A 13,233-nucleotide genomic window follows, 5' to 3' on the forward strand; every position below is an offset into this window, starting at 1 on the left:
GCAACAGCACCTCTGATCTGACTACTACTCTTGGTGGGGCAGGGATGCAGGGCAAGGGCAATAGTGCCCCTAAGGGCAGTAAGGGTAAATGCAGTTGTCACGGGTTGTCTGTGTTGCCACCTTGGCATCTTCACACTGTGTTTGAGAAAGATGCCTGTGTTAAAGGTGCCAGCTTTTGGAACAACACATTTTCTGAAGTTTTCTAGAATGTTCTGGGAATCTGGAATTCTGGGAGGGACCGCAGGAGAGGCATCCAAAAAGGTGGGGACCTTCAGGTTTAAGATTTGGCTTCGTTTTGAGTCATGATGACCACCTGTTGTTGACGGACCAGTGGAAAAGTTCTGAGCATGCAGAAACAGGGATTTGTGCAGATAGCTGTGTCATGCTGCACTCCCATGAGAGGAGTGAGAAGACATGAGGAGGAGGAGGAGGAGGAGGAGGAGGAGTGGAAGGTTGGCTTATCAAATGCTGGCAAGGGACATGCTGACCTTTGCGTAAGAAGGGTGGTCAAGAAGGGCATTCATGTCTTAAATGCTACCCTTGGTGTAAAGCTGTTATCTGAAACTGGCATTTTATACTGTGCAGAAAGTTCAGAATAAAAAACACACCTGACTAGCGGCTCACCCTAATGTTTACAATATGCAAACAGAATAATAAACACATTACAAATAAAACATTGAAAGGAGCAATAAAAACAAATGAGGACAGTAAATAGCTGAACTTTTGACCGGAGTCTCCCAACATTCTATCGTGTGACATGCCGTGACTATCATTCCAAGACCTCAGAATTACAGGGCAAGATTGTAATAAACAATTCATAAATTGAATGGACAATTCATAAAGAACTGCTCATGCACACATACATAACACACCTGAACTTTCAGTGCTTATAATTTCTCCGCTTACGTCTTAGAATTCTCAATACTTCTGAAGTAATGCTGGGAGAACAACAGTCTACGTATGTAATACATTGGGTGCAATGACCTGCAAGGGTCACTAGGGGGTACACTCACCTTGTGCTGCGTCTGCACGGCCTCCAGGGGATAGTCTCCCTTGGCCGTCTCTCCACTCAGCATGATGCAGTCGGCACCGTCCAGCACGGCGTTGGCCACGTCGCTGCCCTCGGCACGGGTTGGGCGAGGCTTCTTGATCATGCTCTCGAGCATCTGCAGGGCACGTGCCAAGGGCACGGGGTCAACATTAGTTATGAGAGGAAGTGACGAAAGCTGTAGTGGTACCTTATCTACAGAAGAGGTACAGCACTAGCCAGCCAACTTGAAGCACCAGCGATATTAATCATTTATGCGATAACAGACAGTAGTGTCTCAAGTGTCTTGTTTCACACCAAGAACCATATCTATAACGATAACGACAAAAAAAGTATCGTTCTAGCTAATATGAATGACTACGTCCACACATAAACTATAACAACATGAAGAACGATATCATCGGGATCACTTTCAGAGCGATTTTGAGAACGATAACAAGCTGAGATCCAATCAGAATCCATCAAATTTTAGCCATCTCATTCATCGACACAAGGAGAGAATTTTCTTATCGTTGATCACTGTGGATGCTTTTATCATTATAGTCATCTTTTTATAGTTATTGCACCTCGTGTGAACTACCCTTAACTTCAACAAAGTTGGTAGGCAGTAGTCTGCTATGTATGGCACTACTGCCTATGTTCTATCACAGTGGTTCTCAACCTTTTTTCAGTGTTGTACCCCCTGTGAAATATTTTTTCAGCAAAGTAACCCCTAACCAGCACACAAGAAATACCGCTACGCTTCGACCACGACTCCATCGTTCGAGTTTTGACAGTGATTGACAGGTGATGGCGGGTGGCATGTGACAGGTTGGGTCGAACCATCCTGGTATGGGGGGGGACTCTGGGTTTTTAGGATAACGAAATTGAATAGCCTACTGAAATATAAAATTCATTTTATGAACTTATATTTTCCTGAAATATTTATTAAATAATTGTTTTTAAAGTATTTTTGCATGAATTCTACTTTTTAAATATATTAGAATTTTTTCATGTATTATTACTAGCATTGATTTTATTTTGATTTTTTAAGAATTAAAAATTCTTATATTTTGACATGTATCTCACCACAGCAAGCACATAGTTCTACATGTATTTAATGTGTGTGTAGGGCAGACTGTCCTGAATCTGGCAATATCATTGCCATGGTGGAGGGATTCTCTGGGGCTGAGCAATTTACAGACATATGTGGTGTGCGCTTACAGAAATAAATGCCATTTTTTATTTAGTGATTAGAAATGACCTTTCTGCGCTCCATATCTGTGACAGAACTGATCTGACCTGACTTGACCCGAGTTTACGTGTTAGCCTGTGTGTGACTATGGTGTCTGCACCTATGATTCTCTACAACTTTTACTGCATTGCCACAAAGTAAAGGCAAAAAAGGTGTTTCCTTGTCGAACAAATTGGGATGCAATGTGAGCCTTATATTGAATGCCATGCAGGAATTTGCTAGGATCTCAAAACCGGATTCTGAACATCCTTTGCCATAGAGAAACACACAATAGCGTTGGATTATAAACATGCTTTGCCACAAAAACAGACAAAAACGTGAGGTAAGTCGAGCTATATGAAGTTATTATTTTGCGGTCACTTTGTCTGTTTTATAACCCAGAAGGATGTACTTGGTATCAAATGATAGCTCTGTGTCTCCCCTTTCATCTGACATGTATGGCATATCTACGCGATCACAGGTCCGCGAGTAATTCAAACTAAAGTAATGGGTGTGCAGCGTTGGTTTTTGTACATGACGTTATTATTTTGCAGTCACTTCGTCTGTTTTCATAAGCCAGAAAGATCGACATACTTGGATAGCCCCGTGTCTCCTCTTTCATCTGATATGCTTGCCATATCTATGCGTTCACGGGTTCGTGAGTAATTAAAACGAGAGTAATGGGTGCGCAGGTGAACGCAGAGAAGTATAGACTGCAAATATGATGCAATTTGATTTCATTTCATGATTTAATTGACATACTTTAACGTACAGACAAGTGCGTGGTCTCGTTGGAAAGCCCCACTTCTGCTCTGTCACGCAATAACGGTTTCTCGCTGCGATGAACAGTTGCGGAGCAAAGTAACAGAGAAGAAAGTGTGTGTTTTTTGACACACTTTGCGTCAATCAGGTTCTAAGGGTTAAAATCTCACGTACCCCCTGGAGTGCCTTCACGTACCCCCATTTGAGAACCACTGTTCTATCACACACACACAGACACACACTTTAATACCGGACAAACGACGACACAGATATAACTACATTACTGCTGTGCTGAACTTACCTGTGTGGCGCAGGTGATTGGCTTGCCAGCTCTGTTGCAGCGGCCAATCATCATCTTCTGAGCGAGGAAGACCTTCTCTGTGGGGATCTCAATTCCCAAGTCGCCACGGGCAACCATGATGCCATCACTGGCCTCCATGATCTCGTCAAACCTGCGTTGATGACACGGGAGTAAAGGTGACCTCCAATGCAACACAGCTGACGACAGCTCACCCACAATACAAGTTTCTTGCGCACATCTATAAAATGAGCCACTGACACAAAGACAACCTTCCACCCAGTCAAAAACAGGCACATTTGCATGTACTGAGCCAGACACAAAAACAGAGACGCAGGCAAAATCACAAAAACACAAGACACACACACACTTTCTCACCTGCGGACACACACACACACACTTTCTCACCTGCGGACGCCCTCGTGGTTCTCCAGCTTGCTGATGATCTTGATGTTCTTGCCCTTCTCACCCAGCACTTTCCTGACCGCGTGCACGTCGTCCGCCTTGCGGATGAACGAAGCGAAGACCATGTCCACGCCCATCTCCACGCCAAACGTCAGGTCCTGGATGTCCTTTTCCGACACGGCGGGCAGGTCAACGGCAGCGCCGGGCAGGTTCACGCCCTTCTTGCTGCCCAGAGTACCGCCGTTCTCGATCTCACAAATCAGGTAGTCGGACCCTGCCAGAGGGGGAAAGAGGGAAGCAGAAATAAGTATAGTATAAGTATATATATACTCTTTTGATCCCGTGAGGGAAATTTGGTCTCTGCATTTAACCCAATCCGTGAATTAGTGAAACACACACAGCACACAGTGAAGTGAAGCACACACTAATCCCGGCGCAGTGAGCTGCCTGCTACAACAGCGGCGCTCGGGGAGCAGTGAGGGGTTAGGTGCCTTGCTCAAGTGCACTTCAGCCATGGCTCACTGGTCGGGGCTCGAACTGGCAACCCTTCGGTTACAAGTCCAGAGTGCTAACCAGTGGGCCACTGCTGCCCCAAATAGAGTGTTAAACAGTAGCAGATTAAAAACACTAAGAGATGGTAGGGTCAGTAGGTCCTACTCAGTAGGGTCAGTTTCCTCTACATGGATTAAGCCTAGTCCTAGACTAAAAGATAACTTCAAAGAACATTTTCATTAAAAAAAAAGTTTTTAGTCTATACTTAAGACTTCATCCATGTGTGGGGAAACTGGCTGATAGTTAAGCTGATTAAAATCAAGGTGTAAAATAAGGAAAAACACCAAGATGACCAACACAGGTGAAGGTTGATCACTGTTGAAATCCACCCGGGCAGTGCCGTCTGAACTCACCAATCTCCTGCACCTGGAGTGAGATGAGACCGTCATCGATGTAGACCTTGCTGCCCTTCTCCACCACATTGGTGATGTTCTTGTAGTCCAGCCACAGGGTATCCTCGTCACAGTTCTCCATGAAGGCGTCGTCCAGGGTCACCTTGATCGTGTTGCCCTTCTTCAGCTCCACCTCCGCAGTGCCACTCTGGAGAAAAGGAAGGAGACGGCAGCGCCAACTGATAAGTATTCACTGTACACAGCACAGTCACAGAATGCTGAACAAAGTTGGCACTTTCCTTTTAATGCAGCAGAGAGGTTTACTCATTAAAACAAATGCATGTAATGAGGACTAAACACATTGAGGGATTAAGGATAATAATATCAGTTCAACTTGGAGTAATACAAGTAGGAACTCAAATGATAAAATCATGTCAGATATAATTCACTGGTTATGCCATTCAAATCTATGGACCACATCACATTACACTACATGGACAGCCAGGCTAGACTGGGTTTTCAGATACATGCCTTGGGATCTTAACAGGTGTGTGTGTGTGTGTGTGTGTGTGTGTGTGTGTGTGTGTGTGTGGTCCCTTACTCCTTTGATGAGTCCAGTCCTGATCTCTGGGCCTTTGGTATCCAGGGCGATGGCCACGGGCCGGTAATGGATGCTGCCAGGCTCGAAGCTTGCACAGGCCTCACGCACGTTCCCCATGGTCTCACCGTGGTACTGCAGCACACAGGAGGGCACAGACAGGCATACAGTTACATGCACCGTTACACATTCAACAGTATGGCCACAGACAGACATACAGCTACACTTTCAACAATGTGGGCTCACAATTGAAGATCAACTCTGACAGGATTTCTTCACTTTAATGGATGCTCCATATTACCAGTGCTTAGAGCCACAGCAGAAAACAGGAAGAATAACAATAACCCACAGGTTCCATTTTTATCTCATCCCAGCACAAGTCCTTGTAAACTGCTCTATGAGCATGTTCTTGTTAGCACCTACTAAGGAACCAGCAGCAGCGGCCCACTCTGGGATAAAATCCAAGCTGAGTCCCATGGCAGGCATGTGGTGGGTGGACAGACACGCTAGAACATAGGGCAATGTCAGAGACTCATACACACCATGGGCTGGGTCATAAATGTGAGCATGGCATATTGATAGTCAAGCACACTGGGTCATCTGGCTTCACTGAGCACTTAGTATTCCACTGGGTGGGCAAGGGAAGGGTCAGGATGTCTGTGGTACTAGACGACTCCAAAAGTTAGTTGTAACACACACATTGCAAGGCTGGATTAAGTCAGGTCATACTGTACCTAGGTCATTCCTAAAGGGTTATATCTAAGTGTACTAGGAAATCATTAGCAATTTACAAGGCCATGCATGACTGCAGTGCCCTGTTCAAGGTTAAAAGACCGAGCGGTTGGTTTCTCTTGGCAGGTGGCAGAGGTAGATTACATCTTAGAGATGCACTTCCACCTAGTCCACTCGAGTTCAACCTCAATTATAACACTAGCGTGGATATAACTATCTGTTGCACTGGATGCGGGTTACCATTATGGTGGTTTCGAAAGTAAATTCGGAAAAGAGCACAAACACAGAAAGACGGCTCCTCCAAACCACTGGCTGCACGTCAAGGCCACACGCAACAAAACCAACCGTGCATTTGTGCTCAAGTCACCAACCACATGTTGACACCACGGTCAGTAGCTGGTGTGGGATGATGCCTCGGGCTATTGAAATAGTAAACAGAGCTGGTCAGGGAGGCCTGATGTTGAGGGCCTTTCAGAGAACATTGCTGGTTTCACACTAGGAAAGGGGTCATTCGGTCTTACTGTAAATACCACTGAGGGTCAACATATAAGACCCTGCTTGAGGAAATGTTGAGCCCCGTTATGCGACAGAACCAGATGGAAAGAGTAATAGTAGTTGTCTACAGAAATGCACAAACCAGTACAATATAGCAGGGTTGCTCAACTCAACTCAGTTCTGTCTGATTGAATGGTTCACAGCGAAGGAGAAAACCCTGACAGACGACAATAGAGTACATAGATTCCTCTACTCGAGGAAACTGATTTGGGGTCATTAGGGATTAACCTCCAAAACTTAATCTCTTTAAAGGGGGCTCATAAACTGAACAGACGCAAAGACACAACATTATGTGGAGTAACAAAGTAGAACACTACACTGCATAGCCAATTTGAACACACAGGGGCCCATTACTAACCCCCTGGTGCTAAAACAGTCTAAATATGCATGGAAAGAGAAACTGGAAACTACAGTCCTGCAGTGAGAGAGTGAGAGTGAGAGTGAGAGAGACTCTTAGTTCCTCTGCCACCCAGTTTTGTTGACCCAAGCTGCAGTGGTCTCCTAGCAGAGAGAGAGAGATATGGACAGCCAAGGGCTGCTGCCTTCAGATAATAAAGTATTTATAGTGGTAGACACTCATTTAGATTAGGTTCTGTCTGCCTAGTCACAGCACACACACGCACCCTTTGACCCCCACAGAGCAACTGTTAGTGCATAGCAACTAGTGTACATCACCATTAACCATTAAAACCATAAAACCATTACAAAACTATTACCAAGAGGCCCGAGAAGTTTCTCTTGCATTGCAACCTACAGTAGGCCACTGGGACACATTGTCTGGCATATGCATAGATTAAAATGTGTATTGGTGTGTGTATCTATGTAAATGCTTTTGTGTTCAAGTAAATTAAGTAAACAAATTTGAGGATGAATGCATGTGTTGTATGTATGAATGTGTCGGAGTGCGTTTGTGCAGACATAAGACTGTATGTGTGTGTGTGTGTGTGTGTGTGTCTAAGAACACCTACCTCATGGGACCCATGGGAGAAGTTCATGCGTGCGATGTTCATGCCAGACTTGATCATCTCTTTCAGCGTGTCCACTGAACGAGAGACCGGCCCTGTGGACAAACAGAGGGAGGGGACCGTTAGCACCGAAGCATACAGTATGTCCTGCATGTCCCGTTAGCACTGAGGCATACAGTATGTCCTGCATGTCCAGTCAGCACTGAGGCATACAGTATGTCCTGCACGTCACGTTAGCACTGAGGCATAGAGTATGTCCTGCACGTCTCGTTAGCACGGAGGCATACAGTATGTCCTGCGTGTCCTGTTAGCGCTGAGGCTTATACCAAGATAGTTCCAGAGAATATTATGTGTTATGAAACTTTTTGCGACGTTTTTCTTTTACTAAACTTGATTAGGTTGATATTTGAAATAAAATTATATGATGTAAGCTATTGCATAACAAGAATGATAATAATGATGCATGTTAATCTTATTTCCACAGTAGGGTATGTTAGTTGTTTGTTTAATTTAAGGCCATTTCCGCAACTAAGGCTATTTAATGGCCAGAGCATTGTGTGTTATAGAAACTTAAATATGTTTTTTAAAATCTATGCTAGTAGTATAGTTACTTAAACATGGATCTCAATAAAAAAAATTCAAGTTTTTGCCTGAAATTGCACTGTGCCTATTTACAAGGACATTGTTCCCACCTCTTTTGGGACCTACCATCAAATGTTGGACCTCTATAGAAAGCTGAGAACCTGTAGTTTTCATAGGAAACAGTCAAAATAACTGTGTGATGTACACAGAGTTACAGAGGCTAGAATATATTTTTTTCTTTCTGCCGGATTACAAGCATTTCTGAACTGACCACATTTCAGCCCTCTAAGTCACTTGATATCACTTAGAAACACAACTGAGCTCTAGCACCAGGTCTTGTGAAGCTGTGTGCAAAAGTAGATCAATATAGAATGAAAATATGAGTGCTTTAGACCATTATTTTCCAAGGTATGCTCATGTGTTTTGCAAAATGCCTATTTAAACTCCCCATAGGACTTTTTGTTATCCAAAATGCATACTGACAATGAAATGCTTACTGCACATGAACCCCTTTGTGTAGAAGAATAATCCTGGTCTCAAATGAAATGAACACTTTGAGGTTTCTTGTGGACCATTTAGATTGTATGTCAAGTGTTCTGATATAGACTAACCGTCCCGCCGGCGGGACACTAAAGATTATGTGTTAACTGAGGTAGTTGACTGTGCAAGCCTTACTACTAACCATACAATTTATTATTTAATCCTCTAAAACTTTATCTGTTGTTCAGAATGCTGTTATTCAGGAACCATAGATTGGTCCATCTTTTCATCCAAGGCTAACTCTAAAACACAGTGCAGAAACTGGAGACTTTTTTTTTTTTTTAAGAACACAACAAATGTTAAGAAGACCATCTTGAACTTGAGATTTCTATTGGTGCTAAAGAAATGTAATGATAATTTTACTATTAGGAACACCAAAGTCATTTTGTGATTATTGGATTTTGAAGGAGATCAGTCTCATCTCATTGTGTTTTTTTATAGAACTTGGCGTCACTAAACCAGGATTGCATCTGTCTGTAGTGACTGTTCCTGATCAACAGCCATGTTTAGGATCACAACAAAAGGTAGGGAATCCCCATTTAAAACAGGTCATGCTGCTTCTTCAGTGGGTGGCTGTTGTATGATGGAAGAATGATGACTAGAGTTGCAATCACATATGAAAGAGGCACAGAGTAGTAATTACTCAAATTGAGTAATTGATTTCAGATTAAGTTGTCTTGTGAGAAAAGGAAGACCTCTCTGGGAAAGACGTTTGAGATGCATTCTGTTTTGCCTCGTCTCTGCATGTGTGCAGCTGATATCTCAGTATGTGAAGGTCATGGATAAATAGGCCTGAGAGAAAAGGGGATCTTTTGATTTTTACTGTTACTTCAAAAATTGACTGCTACCTTAGCGAAAGGCATTAGAAAAAAAAAAAAAAAAAAAAAGTCAGAGCATGCAGTTAGGCTTTGATATTTATAAAACAGGAAGATTGCAACTTTCTTTAAAATTGAAACTGAAGCACTAGAAAGACGCAGTAGAATGAGATTATCTATGACCTTTGGTAAATGGTGCGACAGCAGTGTTCATTTTTGGTTGAGGACCATATTAATTGGCTGGATGTAACGTAACGCTTTATGGAACATGACATTACAAGTCAATGTGAGGTTATGGGGCATCACATGTAAATGCATTGGCCCATCATGGAGTAAGCTATCCACCATTGTGATCTACTCAACAGTGCCCCCTCTGCCACCAAGATAACAAGACACTCTATCTATCTGACATGATGGAAGCCTCCTTGTGTAATCTTACAACACACTACAGGCTTTACAGGATACACCATCAGATGATGTTGGCCAAAGGATGTGTTTATAGTTTAGACTACACAGTCATATAGGACATAGCTGGATAGTGAAGTGGTAAATTACTATAAAAAGATATTCATTTTAATGACTTCCCTAATTCCCTTCCCTCATTCTTTTAGCTGACCGCAATACAATTAATGGGACCATCAGACTATGTCTACTAGTAAATAGTCACTAACAATATTTCATTTTAAACACACAGAAAACCCAATACAGTTAAAGTAAAGCCTGAGTCATGCTCAGCAAAAATATTCACACACTCCTCTCTCAATCTTTTAATTAATTAGCTTCAATGAGATCCAGCAATTGTACCATGTCAGTCCTGATTAAAGCAGCTACGATACCTAGAATGAAGGCCAATTCAAATATCATGAAAAATGCTAATTACATTACATGTGTGGTTTCTTTACCGAGAGGCTCCACCACTGAGCCTGGCACACACATGTGGCTTACCAATGGCGTGTGGATGTCAAACCTGAATTCAATTTCAGACAGTCTCATACCCAAAAGACTATCAGACTACACCGTTTTCTAGTATTAATGAAGACTCATTCAACTTGCATGACTGCAGAATGCAAATCATTCCGATTATGTGTGTGTGATCTTGGCCCAGTGGGTTTATTATTATTACCAATAACGTACCAATGGTGCAGATGATGCCAGTGTTGCGGGCAGTGGTGGGCTCGGAGTCGATGTCCAGCAGACACAGGTGCTCCAGAAAGGTGTCGGCCATGGCAGCATTGAGCTGCTGCGTCTGGATGAAGGCTGAGCCCATGTCTTGTGCCTTGGTGTGGGGCATTTTTGAAGTAGAGTCTACTGGTACAGTCCTGCAGTGAGAGTGAGAGTGAGAGAGAGTGAGAAGGATTGTAGATAAGAGATCAATGAGAGGAACAGAATCGTTAGAGAAGATGTGCAGGGATGTGAGAAAGGGAAGTGAGATTAAAAAGATGGAGGCAAGAGAAGGGATGGAAAGGAAGGGTGGATACGGAGGTGTGGAGAGAGGAGAAGTAGTACATAATAAAGAGAATAGAAGACAAAAAGGCATTAACAAAGGCTCGCTGCATAGTTTTTTTAAATCCTTCTGTTGCCACCTTCTGTTTAATCCCGTGCCACAGGTGGCACCATGGCAGAGATCAGCATTCTTCCTGTCCTCACATGAACCCTGGAGTAGTAGGGGAGTTCCTCCTGCCCGGATGCCAACCATCAGCAGTTACAACCAAGCATAGTTCATCATTAACATCGCTCAAAAGCTTGTAAAACACAGCCTTACGTCTAAATTAGGCCACCCCAGAGGCAGGCAAACAACCGCAAAGAAAGCAGGAGGTACCACGAGGTAGCTACTCCCTAGGCAGGGCTGATATTAGTCACAGGAAGAAGTGTGCAGGCATGGAGGACATGAGGCAACAGTGCCATGCCGTTTCCACATTTCCTCTCCCCAGTTCACAGCGGTCTTAAACGATTTGTAGTGAAATGAGTACATGGGCCTCATGGAATTACTCAGAACGTTCAGATTTTCAAACCATTTTTCAGATGAAAAGAGTACCGTAAATTGTTTTTTTTTTGGGGGGGGGCACTGAACATTCTGTTCTTCCTCCCCTCTCTCCTCACACCCACACGGGCCTCCATGAGTCACCCGTGGCAACAGAGCCATGCAGCCAAAGTGCTCTGGCAGCCTCTCACACGAGGAATTCAGGCAAGCTGAAAGACTGCATCTCTATCTCACACCCTCACACACTCAGTGGCTCTCTTCCGCATGTGCAGTGTGCACACAGAAAAACACTCACTCAAGATTCGAATGTGCTTCATTGGTATGACGTATTGACACTGGTATGCCATGTGACAAGAAATCTGAGCATACCAAACATAGCCAGCCTGCCTGCCTCTCTTTCACACACGCAGGCACACACACACACTACTTGACAAAAGAGTGCATCTCCTCTCTTGCTCTCTCCACAGGAGACATAGCCTATCCATTTCAGTAGAGACACTGATGCCTTTGTACTGAGGAGTGAGGCTGTGAGAGCGCACAGCGCACTCAGGAACACTCCGCACCACCATCCCCAATCCCACCCCGCACACCTGTCAGAGACAACAAATCCGTCTTTACGACAGCAGTTAGCTTACAGCGGCATCTAGGCAAACAGCAGATAGCAGACAGGAGGAGAGCAGATAGGAGGAGAGTTAAAGGAGATAACAAGGGCAAGATAACAGCTCTACAGCAACACACTCGCTCATAAGCCTACTAATAAAACAGGGGTATGCTAAGGCAACAACATTGCCGGATAAGGGTCTGACCCCTTTGACTGATCGAATAGTCTAGAGAACAATTAGTGTGTACCCTAATACACCACTTCAAAAATACAACAAAACATTTAAAACACAAACACACAACTAAAGCTGCAGCAAGGAGTTTATGTGAGAGACTAGCAGGCCAACAACTTTAAAGGTATTGCATTTTAAACAGCCCAGGTAGCACTGACAAAAGGTAGCTAAAATGCTAGTTTAGCGTTTTAGCGATATAGGTAGTTAAGTATAAGTATAAGTATATATACTCTTTTGATCCTGTGAGGGAAATTTGGTCTCTGCATTTATCCCAATCCGTGAATTCACACTCAGCACACAGTGAACACACAGTAAGGTGAAGCACACACTAATCCCGGCGCAGTGAGCTGCCTGCAACAACAGCGGCGCTCGGTGAGCAGTGAGGGGTTAGGTGCCTTGCTCAAGGGCACTTCAGCCGTGCCTACTGGTTGGGGTTCGAACCGGCAACCCTCCGGTTACAAGTCCGAAGCACTAATAGAGGGAGAGCAGCTTCACAGAAGAGAACCTCCGACGGCAATTTTGAGGAAAAGTTGGTAAACCACCATTCTTACCTAATTTGAGGGTGCGGATGCTGAATATTTTGTTTACCTAGAAGTAAATCACTAAAACCAAATAAAAGTGTTCTCTAAATACATGTTTGAGCATTAAAGAACCCATACTATAGTTTAACATATTTAATGGGAACATGATTACAGTTAACATGTAATAAATTCGGAAATTCTAATCAAAACACAACCATATTTTTATTGCTAACATAGTGAGTCCCTCATGTAGTGTTTAATGCATTTCATCACAATAACAAGTTGCACAGATAACCTTCAACTCAGAATATATCCTACAGTACATATGAACTTAGATAGCGGGAATAAGCCTAATGCAGAACTGCATCTACCGTTAGCAACAACCGACAAGTAAAAAACATTTTACTTCTAGTAACACTGGATTTGGTATGTGTCCTTGCCTCCATACTAGAGCTTGATAATGTGCTCTTCTTATATGCCATTGAGCTGCATCACTTGTTG

The 13,233-nt window shown here is 43.5% G+C and overlaps 1 protein-coding gene across 4 annotated transcripts in view; it reads right to left on the bottom strand.

Moving 5' to 3' along the window:
• Positions 1-13,233, bottom strand: part of pkma (pyruvate kinase M1/2a) — a 31,242-nt gene that overhangs the window by 4,850 nt on the left and 13,159 nt on the right. For all 4 annotated transcript variants that reach the window (XM_048263324.1, XM_048263325.1, XM_048263323.1 and 1 more), the window contains exons 2-8: positions 10,532-10,716; positions 7,464-7,555; positions 5,212-5,343; positions 4,632-4,818; positions 3,730-4,000; positions 3,325-3,475; positions 1,014-1,166 (exon numbers count right to left, since the gene is read on the bottom strand). In XM_048263324.1, coding sequence (XP_048119281.1) covers positions 1,014-1,166; positions 3,325-3,475; positions 3,730-4,000; positions 4,632-4,818; positions 5,212-5,343; positions 7,464-7,555; positions 10,532-10,716 — 1,171 coding nt within the window. The remainder of the gene's footprint in view (positions 1-1,013; positions 1,167-3,324; positions 3,476-3,729; positions 4,001-4,631; positions 4,819-5,211; positions 5,344-7,463; positions 7,556-10,531; positions 10,717-13,233) is intronic.

This window comes from Alosa alosa, chromosome 14 (assembly GCF_017589495.1).
Source record: "Alosa alosa isolate M-15738 ecotype Scorff River chromosome 14, AALO_Geno_1.1, whole genome shotgun sequence".
In the NCBI taxonomy this organism is placed as follows: Eukaryota; Metazoa; Chordata; class Actinopteri; order Clupeiformes; family Clupeidae; genus Alosa; species Alosa alosa.